The sequence below is a fragment of the Salvia miltiorrhiza genome, chromosome 5 (genome assembly GCF_028751815.1).
Source record: "Salvia miltiorrhiza cultivar Shanhuang (shh) chromosome 5, IMPLAD_Smil_shh, whole genome shotgun sequence".
In the NCBI taxonomy this organism is placed as follows: domain Eukaryota; kingdom Viridiplantae; phylum Streptophyta; class Magnoliopsida; order Lamiales; family Lamiaceae; genus Salvia; species Salvia miltiorrhiza.
The window spans coordinates 29,323,741-29,340,631 of NC_080391.1; the positions used below are offsets into that span (position 1 = coordinate 29,323,741).

The 16,891-nt window shown below is 35.7% G+C and overlaps 1 protein-coding gene across 1 annotated transcript; it reads left to right on the forward strand.

Annotated features, from left to right (window-relative positions):
• Positions 1 to 1,390: 1,390 nt before the first annotated feature.
• Positions 1,391 to 3,954, forward strand: LOC131026359 (probable WRKY transcription factor 14). The gene is made up of 3 exons (XM_057956225.1): positions 1,391 to 2,271; positions 2,764 to 2,904; positions 3,026 to 3,954. Exons 1-3 carry the CDS (start codon positions 1,712 to 1,714, stop codon positions 3,417 to 3,419), a joined length of 1,095 nt encoding a protein of 364 aa, XP_057812208.1. The 5' UTR covers positions 1,391 to 1,711; the 3' UTR covers positions 3,420 to 3,954.
• Positions 3,955 to 16,891: the final 12,937 nt, after the last annotated feature.

Sequence of the window (16,891 nt, forward strand, 5' to 3'; positions counted from 1 at the left end):
CCAATGGATAAGATTTGTTCTTATTTTATACACTTATTAGTGTATATATGTAATTCACTATATATATAGAACATGTGATGTCACATTTTTGTTATGATTATTTTTATTATAAAATGGTATTTTATTTGTCATACATTGTATGTCAATTTTGATGTATATAATTTTGTTTGAGTTTAGTAAATTTAATTTCAATAATATTACTGACTTTAGTTGATTAGAAATAGTTATTCAAATTTAAATTCATATATATAACTATCTCTCATGTAATAACGTCCAACAAAAGTCAAAGACAATCAATTTTGTATGTTGGATTTTTCTTTTTAAAATAAATTCACACGTCAGAAATTGCATGTTGCTATATCAAACGAGCAGAACCGATCACCTACCTACCGTGGACAGGCATAATGTGCCCACCACTGATGTGGCTATTTTAATTAGAGTAAGATAATTTTAATTAGAATAAGATACGTTAATTCTCTTTCCAAATTAAAATTATCACATCAGTGGTGGGCACATTATGCTTGCTCACGGTGGATAGGTGATCGTTCTGATCAAACGAGATCGCAACTGACTAAAATTTTTAATTTTTTTTAATGATAGAATTGATCGTATAGTATAAAATGAGATTATCAAATGTCGTATATAATAAAAAAATATTTTTAAATATATATTATTAAGTCTTTGTTTTTCTTTTTGTTGAAAATTTATTTTGACTTATAAATTATATTTAATATTTATATATTTTTTATTAAAAATATTATTTAATTTTTATAATTGTCATGGATGACGCACTACTAGTAATAATAATGTGTGCGTGTGTTGATCTAAGGATAGATATGTAATGTACAGGGCTTGAGATCCTGAGTTCGAGTTCACCGTCATACGGTCTTTAAATATCTTTATTTACTTGTGTAATTTAATAATAATAATAATAAAGGGTTACATTAGATCTTTTCGAATTCTAGGACATACATTTTCAATTAGTAGATTTTTATTTTTTCCCAATTATAGAATATACATTATCAAAATAAATGTGAATACTTATTGGAAACGAAGGTCCGAACGGAAGGAGTACTTGGTTAGGGCCAACGTTTTGAAACGTTCTCCGATAATTGCGGCTACTTGCCGCCTCCATAGTTTTCAATCGAAAAAATGACCTTTTCTCCACAACTCTTTAAACTAATCGAATAATTTTGAGACGCTTTTACACTTAGCAAAACAACAAAAGGCGTGGCCCAGGATATGGAGATTAGATAGTCATGGCAAGGATTGAACAACAGATAGTATATGTTTATAATATTAGCCTTTTAAATTAACATAAACAGTTGCACATATTTGACCCTTTTGATGTCTTAATTTACACTAATTAAATAATGGATACCCTGTAATTAGAATATTACATTATCAACTTGTTCACAGCTCTCCCTCTCTCTCTCTCTCTTCAACATCATATCCCTTCCATTTCAGCCTTCTCTCTCTCTCTTGTTGGTTGCGTATGGAATAGAGCTGTTTTATATATTACAAGTCAGTCAGCGAATTCCTCTCTAACTCTCTCTCTTTCTAAAGGACAATTTTATTCTGTTGTTCAATTTCCAACTTGGTGAACTAGGTTTGGTTTCTTGAAGAAGTAGTACAATAACCTTAAATCAAGAGTGCATGTTGTTTGCTTGTGTTTGGTGCAAATGTGACAGCGGTGGTGGTGTCGAGTAGTATGTGCAGCCACTACTTGTTGAAGAAGAAGAAGAAGAGGAAGATGGAGAATTACCAGGGCGATTTAACCGACATAATCAGAGCCACCGGCGGAGCAGAAACCCCCGCCGCCGCACCGGACTGGCACTTCCCCGCCAACCCGATCACCTTCTCCACCAACCCGGCCGACGATTTCGGTGATCCCTTTGCGCACCTCAGAGATCCGCTGATCCATATCGATGCACCGCCGCCGCTGCCAGGGTTCTTCCATGGCTCCGACGTCATCAAACCTAGTAGCGTCGATGACAGCAATCTAGGTCATAAAATTATTGATGATGAGATGAAGAGACCTCCGAATATCTTCTCGAGGATGCTGCAGATATCTCCCTCGCCAAAGCTACCGCTGCCGCTGCCGCTACCCTGCGATTCTCCTGTCGCAGTTGCTCCGACAGGATTAAAAGGTGTTGCTCCGATGTTAGTGCCAAATGATCATACCTTAATTTCTCCGAGCAACTCCAGAGGTTGCTTGATGGAGAGCAGTCTGCAGATCTCATCTCCGCGAAATACGGGCATCAGAAGAAGGTGGGCATTTTCTTCTTAATATCCAAATCAAAGTGATTAATTACCCAATTAATTACAACTCTGCAACCACCATTGAAATCTGCAAGACTTTGATTAATTAAGTCTTGTATTTATTGAGTTTTGGAGTCATTACCTCTAGCTTGTATTTAACTCTGAGTATCACATGTTGAGGATCTCAAAAATAACAGTACTTTTTTCTAATTAAAATCTTTTTAACTTTAAATCAAAAGTTAATGAATTTATGCGAGTCCCTTAAAAATCCGACTTTTCTGACATGCCCATGTAATCCCATATCCCACAAACTCAGATTTTTGTGTCAAGTCTTTCAAATTCTCCACCACTTTCGGCTTTTTTTAGTGAAAAAGAAGAGATTCATAAAAAGGGCACTGATCATGTCCGCAAACTGCACACACAAAATCATATGTTACTACATCAATCAGTAGAGTATTAGTTAAAATTATTTTGGGAAAAAATCATGTGATTTTGATGCAGAAAAAGTCAGGCGAAGAAAGTGGTTTGCATACCGGCTCCAGCGCCTGCCAACAGCAGGCCCAGCGGTGAAATCGTGCCCTCGGATCTGTGGGCGTGGAGAAAATACGGACAAAAACCTATTAAGGGTTCGCCTTATCCCAGGTATATATATATAGCAGCTCAAAGAAACAAACCCTTTTGTTTTGTGCACTGCAACTTCAATTCTCATATTTAGATGTTTTGGAAAGATTAATGTTTTAATTTTCCACTTGTTTGAATTTAGGGGTTATTACAGATGTAGTAGTTCAAAGGGATGTTCGGCGAGGAAACAAGTGGAGCGGAGCCGAACCGACCCGAATATGTTGGTGATCACTTACACGTCGGAGCACAACCATCCATGGCCCACTCAGCGCAACGCCCTCGCCGGCTCCACGCGATCTCAGCCGTCCAAGAAATACCCGAAAGAGGAGCAGAAGGAGAGCGCCGTGAAAGAGGAGGTTGACAACAATGAGCAGAGCTACAAGCCCGCCTTGCCGGAATCCCAAGACAGCTTCTTCGCCGAGATCGAGGCCGATTCCTTAGACATGCTGTTCACGCAAGGATTCGATGATCGTGACACCAAGGCTTTGGATCCCTTCGGATTCTATGATTGGGGCCACGATCACACGGATTCGTGACACTCCCATGCATCATTTGTGAGTCTCATTTTTATTATTTTTACTTAGCCCATTTCATTAACTTTTACCCTAGCTAGATTATGAAAATATATGATGCAAAGAAAGAGGGTTTTACAATAATTAATTAAAAAAGAGAGAGTGCTGCTTAATTGGGAGCAGTTTGGTATATTGGTGGATGGGACAGAAAGCTGAGGAACAGAAGGTTTTCAACAGTTGAAAAAAGTATATTTATCAGACATGACAGGATAGCTCAATGAAGGGATTATGATGTGGGATGGGACTCCAATTTTACAAGTGGGATTCATTAATATTCGCTATATTAATATATACTCCATATAATATGTATATGGGTGGCTCTTTATCAATTACTATTACACTTGAAATTGGGGAAAATGTGCTGTGAAAATTTGGTCATTAATTATACTCCTATCTTGGTACTGTAATGTAACCATGAGATACAAAACTTTGAGTTCCTCCGCTTTCTGTTCTTTGATCTTCATTGTTGTACTCGTTAATTTAAGTATATTTGTTCTTACTTTTTTTTTTTTTTATGTTTTAGATTTTATATATGCTTTGTGTTGAAGTGGTATCATTTCAATTCTTTATGGTTACCAACCATTTATAGCAATCACTACTGGGATCACAAAAGTGTATTATTGATCACAACCATTTGTAAAGTATTCTACAACACAGTCATTTCAAGACATAATTAATGCATTATATTCTTCGTGAATAGACTATAGTAGGGAATGATGGAATTGGAAGTTTTAGTTTGAATTGGAAATAATTGTATTCTACTCTACACATGCATGTAATGTAATTTATAGAGAAAGTGGAGGTTCAACTTTTGCATTAATTTTAGAGAAAATTACGCTTTCAAGGAACCCCCTAAATGGACGAGTGTGAATCCTTGTTAATTATCTTTATATTATATAAAAGTATAATAACTTAAAATTGAATAAAAAATAATTTAAAAATATAAAAAAATGAAGAGTGGTACACGTGATACACACTATATTTTGAGACAAATGATCCCATTTGAAGAAATTTGGTCAATTCTACCCAAAGAATGTTTTCTGTTTTCAATTCTAGAACAACTCATTTGGATTGAAAACAAAACATCGAGCTCACAGACACAGTTTGAATTTCACATGGATAGACGATAGTCCAGATATGACATGAAAAAATAAAATAAAAATCATATCATTATTTTATACCACATCTTACAAAATTCGTGTGAACTTCATGTCGCCAACACGAATTTCTGGTATTTAAAAACTTTTGTCATTTAAGTTTTAAAAACCAAATACAATCTTTAAATACCAATATGTCAAAATCGATAGCGTGTAACTACATATGAGAATTGACCAAATTAAACTTTGAGTGCAAAACCATAGGTTGGTCGTATAATCGTTGATTGTAAACTAATTATTTATCTACAATAACTCTCAGAATAGTGTTGATACAATTAAGTGAGGTGTCAAATCCATCCATCAATTAATAAGTGATGAGAGATTATATACTCCATGGCATCTCAAGTCATTTCCTACAATGAAAAAATAAATAAAGTCTAAAGTTCGTTGGATTTGATTTTATTGGGTCAAGAAGCATTTAAATTGTTATATATACAGAGAGAGAGAGAAATATGTGTGTGTGTGTGGTCTGCGCAATTGGAAGTGTATTGGGGTGACTGTTTGAGGTGTGATGATTTTGATGGGAAAAATCGCACTATTAATATTCATACAATAACTATGCAATGATTTTACTTAAAGTCGTGCTTATAAAACATCTTATCGCGCTTTTCTCCTAATTTCTGTCAAATTTCGCATCATTAGCGTTCCACTCCTATATAATTACTCACACCCACCGTCTGTCTTCACCCCAAATTTAACGTTATCTGCGCCTAACTGAGTTTGCTAATCAATTCTACAACATACTAATATAAGAATAGGGGAGGACTAGAATAAAAACACTCTTAAGTGTATAAAATATAAATGATTTTCAGCCCTTAGATCATCAAGATCTACGGTTGATTCGTAACCTTGTTAGATGAATTCGTGGTCCTGAGTTCGAATCCCAAAGGTAATAAAAATTTATTTTTCGCAATTCGTAACCATGTTGGATGAATTCGTAACCCTGTTGGATAAAATTCGTACATTAAAAAACGTTTATATTTTATACACTTAATAATAATAATAACATACTTTTGTAAATTGTATACGTATTGATCCCTCTATTATTTCATTATGAATTTTAATAAATATTTTGTATTCCAATCATATTTTATATCTTCAGCACAAACAAATAAGCTAATTTATTTCTCAACTCTATTCCGCAAGGGTGATCATAACTATAGTGCTTGTGATCAGAAATTTACAAAATTTAAGTAGTCAAATGGATCTTCCATCAATATGCATTTTTAGTTCTTCGGCTTCCCTACTGTTTTGGTTTAAATATACCTGGTATATACGGGTTATAAATTTTAATGTACAAAATTATATACAGATGCAGGAACAAATTAACTGACGTCATAATCTCATCTAGCTAGCCAACTGATTTGCATAAATTAATGTACTTTCCTTCTTCATTATTGCAATTCTATGAAGATACTGAATTGTACCCAAAAATAAATTAATAAATAAAATAATAACTCAATTGTAACCACGAACTTTCCGTGGCATAGAAGATGCAAAACGAAAATAATTAAATATGTGGAAAGAAGATTCGAACAGATCACACTTATCTGGGTGTTAGTAATAATTAATCGATGATTAAACAAGTAAATATTATTTTATAGGTAAACTTTGTCCAACAGATCTCAGTCATTGCTTGTAGCATCTATCCATCCTTTTCTCTTATTTCTTTTTTCTCATATCGGCATAACTAACAACCGCTTCTTTATTTTTTTTTCTTTCTCCTAAATCAAATAAGAACTATTTCATCCGTCCCAGGTCAATAGACTCATTTCTTTTCAGCACGGAGATTAAGAAATTCACTTTTTAATAGTTAAATGTGGTGTGGTCCACCAAAAGGTAACCTTTTAAGAGAAATCCCTTATGAAAAGACTAAATAGTACTCCTTTATTGTTACTTAATAAAATCCTAAACATTTCCATATTAAGACTGTGCCTAGGGGTGGATCGGTACGGTATGCCGAAAATTTTACGTCATACTGTATACCATACCGTAAATTGAAGTATGAAAATTTTCATACCGTTGCTGTACCGTACTTTTCTGTATACCGAAGATCGGCGTACCGAAAATTTCACACTACAAAAAAAGGAGCTTTTAGTGGCAACAATACGAGTGACGATCGTATTTGTGTCACTATAAATAACTTTATAGTGACAAAAAAAATTGTTGTCACAAAATAATGTACCAGTGACAAATTTTGTTGTTGTCGATAATTATTGTCACTATATGTCAGTGACGAACTGAGTGTTGTCACTGTAAATATGCATGTAGTGACGATACGATATATCGTTGCAAAATAGTGTAGCAGTGATATATTTAATTATTGTCAGTATTTATTGTCACTACATGTTAGTGATGATCTTGTTTTTATCACTACAAAATATATATATAGTGACAATATTGTGTATCGTGACAATACTGTGTAATAGTGACAAATTATATTGTTGCGGATATTTAATGTCACTGTATATCAGTGACAATTATATATTTATCACTACAAGTTTGAATATAGTGACAACACGTATTAATATCACAAAATAGCATAATAGTGTCAACTTTTGTTGCTGTCATTATTTATTGTCACTATATATCAGTGACAATCCTTAAATTGTCACTATAAACATATTTATAATTACAATAATTTATTATCGCCACAATGATTATAACAGTGATAAATTATATTATCGTCGGTATTTAATGTCACTATACGTCTGTGACGATTGTTAAGTTTGTCACTGCAATCATATATATAATGACAATATATTATAGTGTCACCACAAAGTGTAATAGTGACGTGTTTTACTGATTGTCATCATTTGTTGTCACTAAATTTCTTTGTTAAGTTGTGACAGTTGTTTCACTCGTCACAAAAAATGCATTAGTGACAAATACATTCGACATTGATTCTATTTATGTGGTATGTGATCTTTTGGTATTTTAGTTTCAATGAGTATATTTGGATTCTTGCATCATAGTATGAACTAGACGTGATCATGCCTTGTGTGTAATTGAATGTTTAAAGCAATTTCGAAAATATACGTGATCACGCTAATTCTGCATTTGCCTGTTGGAAGCTACTTGTAAAATATGCGTCATCAAGTTTACTCTTAAATTGTCTTCTGCCCAACTATTGAAACCTAAGTCGAAAATATGTGTGATCACGTTTATTCTTAGACTATCTTATGTCTTTTTTTCGTTGCTGGAAGCTAATTGTAAAATTTGCGCGATAAAGTTTACTCCTAAATTATCTTTTGCCCAACTGTTGAAACATATTTTAAAAATATGCGTGATCACGTTTATTCTTAGATTATCTTATGTCTTTTTTTTGGGTTGCTGAAAGTTAATTGTAAAATATGCGTGATCAAGTTTACTATTAAATCATCTTCGGCCCAACTGTTGAAACCTATTTTGAAACTATTCGTGATCACGTTTATTTTTAGATTATCTTATGTCTTTTTTTTTGCTGCTGAAAGTTAATTGCAAAATATGTGTGATCAAGCTAACTTTTTTTTGAAGCAAGTGATCAAGTTTACTCTTAAATTGCCTTTTGCCTAATTGTTGAAACATATTTCGAAAATATGCGTGATCACGTTTATTCTTAGGTTGCCTTATGTCTTTTTTTGGCTGCTGAAAGGTAATTGTAAAATATGCGTAATCAAGTTTACTCTTAAATTGTCTTATTCCCATATGTTGAAATCTATGTCGAAAATATGCGTGATCACGTTTTTTGTTAGATTATCTTATGTCTTTTTTTGTTGTTGTTGAAAGCTAATTATAAAATATGCGTGATCATGTTTACTTTTAAATTGTCTTATGCCCAACTCTTGAAACCTCTTTAAAAATTATGTGTGATCACGTTTATTCTTAAATTGTCTTTTGTCTTTTTCTACGTGTGCATATACATATGTATGAAATACAAATTCTAATATAAATTGTTATGTTCAGGAAAAGCTTATTATGTGTCAAAGTCTACCAGAGGACGATGGAGAATCTGTGACCGACAATGAAGCATTCATAAAAGCTCTTGGTGAAGAAAAATCTAGCAGATTACGTGGATGTGAGGATGGGATCAAGCAAACTTCTAAAAGAGGAGAAATGATAAATCTTGATCTTCAAAAAGAGTCTGAAGAATTAAGAAAACAAAATCAAGAATTGGCAACTCGATTTGAGTCCTTTAGAAGCTCAAGTTCGCAACAATGAAGTCAACCTACAAACTCAAGTTGAAGCTGTTATGAGAATGTGGCTCCCAGGTCTCATGCAAAGCTCGAGTCAAAATAGTCAAACCCCAAATTTCAATTAATGTCGTTTATGTGTCTTAATTAAAAGTATTTATTTTCAAACAATGTAATCTGACATTGAATGTGTTTTATGAAATACATAATTTATTTAATTTTCTCAATTTTGTTATATTATATTTCATATTTTTAATGAATGAAGAATTGATAATATTGTATAGTAACTAACAAATTAGATAAAAATATTAATTATGATAAATAATTTAATTTTTGTGACAAATTGTATAATTGACATTATATTAATATTGTGACAACCTTTAAAATTATTTTTTGTTACTAAATTATTATGAATTTGTGACGGTAATTATAGTGATAATAATTTATGTTACTATAGAAATTCTTTTAGTCACTATATTAATTTGTTTCAGTGTTAAAATAGATTTGTCACTAAAATAATATTGTTATAATGACAATAAAAAATATTTATTTTGTGACGACTATACTGCGTGACATTATTACGGAATACTAGTGACGATTGTATCATGTGACTAAATCGAGACACTTTAGTGACGGTAACCACATGCCACTATATACAAATTATTTTAGTGATAACTGTAAAATGTGACTAATTGATGAGGTTCTAGTGATGAGAAAGACATGCGACTATATACCAAATTATATAGTGACAGTAAATAGATGTGACTAATTGATGGAGTTATAGTGACGATAAAAAAATGCGACTATATATCGAGTAATTTAGTGACAATTAAAATGTGAGACTACATAAGTGATTTCTTGTGACAAATAATTCATGTCACTGGAACAATGAACTACAGTGACAATAATTGAGCGTGGCTATAAAATTGAAATATAGCGATGACTAATTATTATCACAACATCATCATCTCCAGTGACAAGATCATCTGTCACTATACCTCAATATGCAGTGACGTTATTTTGTCGTTGTCACTAATACTTTTAGTGTCGGTGCATACAGTCTCAACTCAACGACGAACACAAAAGTCGTCACTAACCACTTATAGTGACAATTTTGGTACATATAGTGACAAAAAACGTCGCCACTAAAAACTGTTTTTTTTGTAGTGTTGATCACTAATTTTATTAGCACAAAAATACCGCAACTAACACGGTGTAATTGTAGTATAAACAGCAATCGGATATCGTATCCACAGGGATTGTAACACGAAATCACTCTATCTATTTCCTACACAAACTTTCACAGTATGCAAGTAAACAAATATGAAGGTGAATATTAAACTAAAATTAACTAAATAAAACTAAAGAGCATGTAAATTATGATAATTAACTCAAATAAAAGGAAAGCTCTGACCCTAGGGATGTATTTTCACTAATCAACTATATGCATTCAACCTATTGATTCAATTACCAATTTTAATCCAACCCTGATGAAAGATCACTATGTTAATCACAAGCGTCTCTAACGACCACCTATGAATGTAGATTAATTAATCCCTTTTCGCATTCAAGACTCCAAGGAATAAATTAACTCCCAATAGCACATAAAGAATAGCTTCCTATAGCTTCACCTATCGCATTCAAGACTCAAGGCTAACACTATATCATGCATTCCTGAATCGGCTGAACAATTATCGCATTCAAGACTCAAACTGGACAGCTAGACATGTAAATCATTGATCAGATAATTCACAAGAGAACAGGCACCAGGAATCATGAATCATAAGTTGGAAGGCAAATTGATATCAATAAATCATACACATATAATTAATCAGCTATGTACAAACCCTAGGTTCAGATTAAAAGAACTAGCCAAACATAATAAAAGAAAGCAAAAACATAATTAATGAGAACGCAATTGAAAGAACTGAATTAAATAAAACTCTGAATAAAATAATTGTAGCGGCTTGAATCTTCAATCTTGTGGAAATCCAATCCAAGCTGTAAAAACTGGAAAGCAATAATAATCTAAAGCTATGAAACTGAGAAAATAAAGTTGGAAACTGAAAAACTAAAGCTGGGAACCCTAGATAGGTCAAAAGAAGACCTATTTATAGTCTTAGGGTAAAATACAGAGTTTGAGCTCGAAAATAACTTGGAAAATCATAAAAACGCGGAAGGAAACGGAAACACGCCTAAAAACGGCGACCCGTTCGGCGATCGCCGTCTGGGTCGCCGAAAAATGGCCAATTTCTTCATGGATTCGGCGACCGCCGAATTTTCCACCGGAGGCCAAAAATTGAAACAGGGAATTCGGCGACCTGGCCGGCGGTCGCCGTCTGGGTCGCCGAATTTTTACTGCTGCGCGCGACGTTTTTGTTTCAGCCATAACTTTCTCGTCCGAACTCCGATTTATGATCCGTTTGTGCTCACGAACTCGTATCGAGACGATCTACAACTTCTATTTCAGAACATTGTTCCAAATTCGAACTCAATAAATCTGCAAATTCCTTCAAAGTTCGAGTAAGAATCATGTTTCACAAGATAAAGCAAATTAAGCACAAAACAATCATCCAACACTCAATTTCCTATAAAATTAACATTATATGAATATTAAAAACCATGGAAATATGAGTGTTATCAACTCCCCCAAACTTAAGCCATTGTTCGTCCTCGAATAATGGGAAGAATAAAATCAATAACACGAATGGGTAAGAAATCTAGCTCATCGATGCCTCCGAAAAATAAAGAATGATAGAATTCTCAAATCCTCAATAATTAAGCACAAAATTCACCAACAAACACAACCTATAGCAAAATCAACCTTGACATTCCAAACAATTGAATCTCACAAGGTATGTGTATCACTCAACTCTCAATTTGATGGAATAAATAGGACGTGTATGCTCTCATCGAATTCAATGCAATATAGATCACTTACCATAGGCTTGCCAATCGTCTACAATCTCCATCGCTAAAAGTGTGCCAGGACTAAGATCAGAAAGGTCTTTTTCTTTGGGTTATAATGTAGGGACATTGGTTAAGGTAGGGAAATATAGGCTAAGTGACTCAAATAAATCAAGAACACCAACCTTATAGCTTCACAAATCAAGTATGGAATAAATTCCATCTTCCTCCCAACTATGCCACCATAAACAACACAACTCAAGGGATTTAATCATCACAAAATAGAACTAAACACTCTTTTATGCTCTCCATTTATTTCCAACACACAAAGTCGATTTTCAAACAAATATCTCAATATACACTCGACTTTATACTTTTTTCTCTTTCTTTTTTCTTTTCTTTTTTTTTTCTTCTTTTTTTTTTCTTCTTTTTTTTTTTTTCTTTTCTTTCCACAACTTTTCTAGAGCTTATAAGAGTAAATAGTATCACAATATCATCCCTTCTTTTTCATGAACCACTATGATATTCACCACACAAAGATTCCCATATACTACATCACCCCCTATCATCCGGCTAAAGAATAAAAGCTAAATAGGCTCAAAGTGGATAACAAAGGATAATTTTTTCAATAAGGACAGTGTTTGGGAAAATAATGTGGCTAACAAAAGATGGCCTAAAATCATCTCCTAATCCTGGGCACAACAGCAACCTCGACACAGAAACCATGGCAAGTTCTAGAAGATCACCACATATGCATGACAAAACTCACAACAAAGAATAAACTGTGTATGATAAACAGTTATGGCTCAAAATCTCACAGGTTTATTCAACGTCCAAAAATCAAGGTTAAAATCACTCTAGAATTATGCAAATTAGTTCCAATTATGCTTAAATCATCAAAGAAAATCAAATTCAATTTTTTTTTTTTACAGAAATCATCATTGGCATCTCACCAGAAATCTAATGGAGCACTAAACATCTCAAGAACAAAACAAACACACACCACCAACCAAGCAGGATAAAACAATAAAGCCAACAAAAATAATAAAAGTGATACACATATCTACTCTCACCCCCCTCCCCCAAACTTATTACAGAACATAAGTTCGAAAATAAGTTTGGAGGGATGATGATATGTGTGTCACTACTCACAGAAAAATATGCTCCATGGTGGTGGTATGAACAAAGCGCGAGTTTCCGCATCTTCCAAGCTCAACTGCACTAAAAACCCAAACAAAACAAAGAAACAAAACGAAACAAAAAGAAACAAAAAAAGAAACTAAAAGAAAGGAAAACAAAACAAAGAAAAACAGTTGGGTTACCTCCCAACAAGTGCTTAATTTAACGTCTAGAGCTCGACGGTACCTCGTGGTCTCAATGAACATCAAACGCAGCAGGCGTGATAGACCGCCTAACACGAACAGAGACAGAGGACTCATGCGCATCAGCTGCGTGAAAAACGACGCTTCCATTCGGCACATCTATCATAGCTCTTCCCGTAGCTAAGAATGATCGACCAAGAATCAACGGCGGATTTGCATCTTCAGGAATATCGAGAACCAAGAAATCCGTAGGGAAGACGAGCTTGTCAACCTTCACAAAGATGTCTTCAAGCTTTCCTCTCGGCTTCACTCTTGATCTATCCGCCATTTGAATCTCCATCGAGGTCGGCTTGAGATCTCCAATTCCCAATCGCTTGAAAACAGAGATGGGCATCACATTGACACTAGCCCCTAAATCGCAAAGAGCCTCGGGAAAGAGCTCTCCTCCAATCTCGCACTCAATGGTGAAACTACCCGGATCTTTCTTCTTCGATAGTAGCTTCATTGGCAGCTCAGTGCCCACAGCTGTCGCCTGCGGGATTTTCTTATCCTCATCACCCATCATCTTGGTGTGAACAACTATATTTTCTTCTTTTTCCTTGGGATCCTGCAATTTTGAGAGAGTTTGAGGCTGTGCACGCCGGTCCGATTCTTCAAGTAGTCTCTCAAGCTCATCCACTATACGTCTATGCTCTGTCTCATCGGGATTGGCAATTTTTTTCTCATTCTTGCAATGGGAGATCTCCAGCTTGATTTCCTTGGCATCCGCCTTTTTGCTTGGCTGCACAGCACATTGCTCTTCAAGCACCTCCCTCTTCATCAGCCTACGGGGGAATGGAGCCTTTGGGATGTATTCCCTAAGTGGAACAGGAGCTTTGTATGGTTCCTCAATCAGAGATTCATGCTCCTTGCTCATCCTCCTATCCTTTGGAGACAGAATACCATCGAAAATAGCATTGCATTGGCCCTTAGGATTGACAGTAGTGTTGCTTGGGAATTGGCCCGGCTTGTGCTGTGCCGCCGCTTGGTTGGCAATCTGACCAACTTGATTCTCTAACATCTGTACCTGCTTAGATAATGCTGAGAAATTATTCTCCATGTTAGAGATTTTATTTCCAACATTCACCTCCATCCCAGTCATCTTCATGAGCATCTGCTTCATCATGTCCTCCATCGAATCCTTCTTTGGCTCATTGATGACTCCCCCACTAGAAACAGAAAATCCTGGTGGAGGTTGCACAGCATTGTTTGGGTTTCCATAGGAAAGATTTGGGTGCGGACGTGCTCCTGGCTGAAACTGCTGCTGACCTTGCTGATATGGCTGACCTCTGTTATACATCCCTGGCTGTCCTTGCTGAAAATTCCCATAATTTCTGTCATTGATATAATTGACGTTTCCCAAGCCTGATGGGTCTATCACAGCTTGCTCATGACGTCCAGCATTCAGTTCACCAATTTTTGCAGTCAGCTCTGCCAGCTGTGTAGCCATCGCTGCCTGTTGAGTAACCATAGCTGCCATAGGATCAGAAGTGGACGCAGCTGCAACCTTCTTCAATTGCATATGCTCAGATGGCCATTGGTAGCTCGTAGAAGCCATACTATCAATAATGCTCCATGCATCAGAGCTGCTTTTCTGGAGTAGAGAGCCGCCTGCAGCTGTATCCATGTGCATCTTCGTACGCTCCCCGCAGGCATTGTAGAACATTATCACGAGCGTGCCTTCTTCAAAACCATGGCCTGGGCACTTTCTGAGCTTCTCCTGGTATCGCTCCCACGTCTCCGCTAGCTTCTCTCCCTCGTACTGTTGAAACTGCACGATGTCCATCTTCAATTTCAACGTAAGGCCAGGCGGATGAAATTTGCGTAGGAACGCATGAGCTAAGTCCTCCCACGTGATGTTCTCTCCCAGCTGCAGCGTATGATACCACGACTTCGCCTTATCCCGCAGTGAGAAGGGAAAAAGACGAAGACGGATAATGTCATCAGGGACACCATTCATCTTCACCGTGCTACACAGCTCCAGGAAATGCGCCAGGTGCGCATTAGGGTCTTCGATCGCCTGTCCACCATATTGGCTCTGTTGAACCATCGTGATCAGACCCGTTTTCAGCTCAAAGTTGGTAACGTTCACACGTGGGGGCTCCTGGTATACATACTGTGGTATGAACGCTTCATTGATGGTTGGTTGTTTCGGAGCCTCTCTCGTCTCCTGTGCGTCAAGCAGCTTCTTCAACTGCTCTTGCAGAGCTCGAATTTGGATTTGCTCTGGAGTAGCCATCGTATTATCCTCAACTTGATTCTGTTGCTTCTTAAGATTGCGCAAAGTCTTGTCGATATCAGGGTCGAACTCAAAGAGAGGAGTCTCGTGAGATCGTGTGTTCATATGCAACCTACAGAAACACAACTTATAAAAGCCAGAAAATAAAAATAAAAACAAATAAATCTTGCAGTACTATTAAGTCCTATTGGAAATATTAAAGTAAAACCTAAACAATTCCCCGGCAACGACGCCAAAAAGTTGATCACTAATTTTATTAGCACAAAAATACCGCAACTAACACGGTGTAATTGTAGTATAAACAGCAATCGGATATCGTATCCACAGGGATTGTAACACGAAATCACTCTATCTATTTCCTACACAAACTTTCACAGTATGCAAGTAAACAAATATGAAGGTGAATATTAAACTAAAATTAACTAAATAAAACTAAAGAGCATGTAAATTATGATAATTAACTCAAATAAAAGGAAAGCTCTGACCCTAGGGATGTATTTTCACTAATCAACTATATGCATTCAACCTATTGATTCAATTACCAATTTTAATCCAACCCTGATGAAAGATCACTATGTTAATCACAAGCGTCTCTAACGACCACCTATGAATGTAGATTAATTAATCCCTTTTCGCATTCAAGACTCCAAGGAATAAATTAACTCCCAATAGCACATAAAGAATAGCTTCCTATAGCTTCACCTATCGCATTCAAGACTCAAGGCTAACACTATATCATGCATTCCTGAATCGGCTGAACAATTATCGCATTCAAGACTCAAACTGGACAGCTAGACATGTAAATCATTGATCAGATAATTCACAAGAGAACAGGCACCAGGAATCATGAATCATAAGTTGGAAGGCAAATTGATATCAATAAATCATACACATATAATTAATCAGCTATGTACAAACCCTAGGTTCAGATTAAAAGAACTAGCCAAACATAATAAAAGAAAGCAAAAACATAATTAATGAGAACGCAATTGAAAGAACTGAATTAAATAAAACTCTGAATAAAATAATTGTAGCGGCTTGAATCTTCAATCTTGTGGAAATCCAATCCAAGCTGTAAAAACTGGAAAGCAATAATAATCTAAAGCTATGAAACTGAGAAAATAAAGTTGGAAACTGAAAAACTAAAGCTGGGAACCCTAGATAGGTCAAAAGAAGACCTATTTATAGTCTTAGGGTAAAATACAGAGTTTGAGCTCGAAAATAACTTGGAAAATCATAAAAACGCGGAAGGAAACGGAAACACGCCTAAAAACGGCGACCCGTTCGGCGATCGCCGTCTGGGTCGCCGAAAAATGGCCAATTTCTTCATGGATTCGGCGACCGCCGAATTTTCCACCGGAGGCCAAAAATTGAAACAGGGAATTCGGCGACCTGGCCGGCGGTCGCCGTCTGGGTCGCCGAATTTTTACTGCTGCGCGCGACGTTTTTGTTTCAGCCATAACTTTCTCGTCCGAACTCCGATTTATGATCCGTTTGTGCTCACGAACTCGTATCGAGACGATCTACAACTTCTATTTCAGAACATTGTTCCAAATTCGAACTCAATAAATCTGCAAATTCCTTCAAAGTTCGAGTAAGA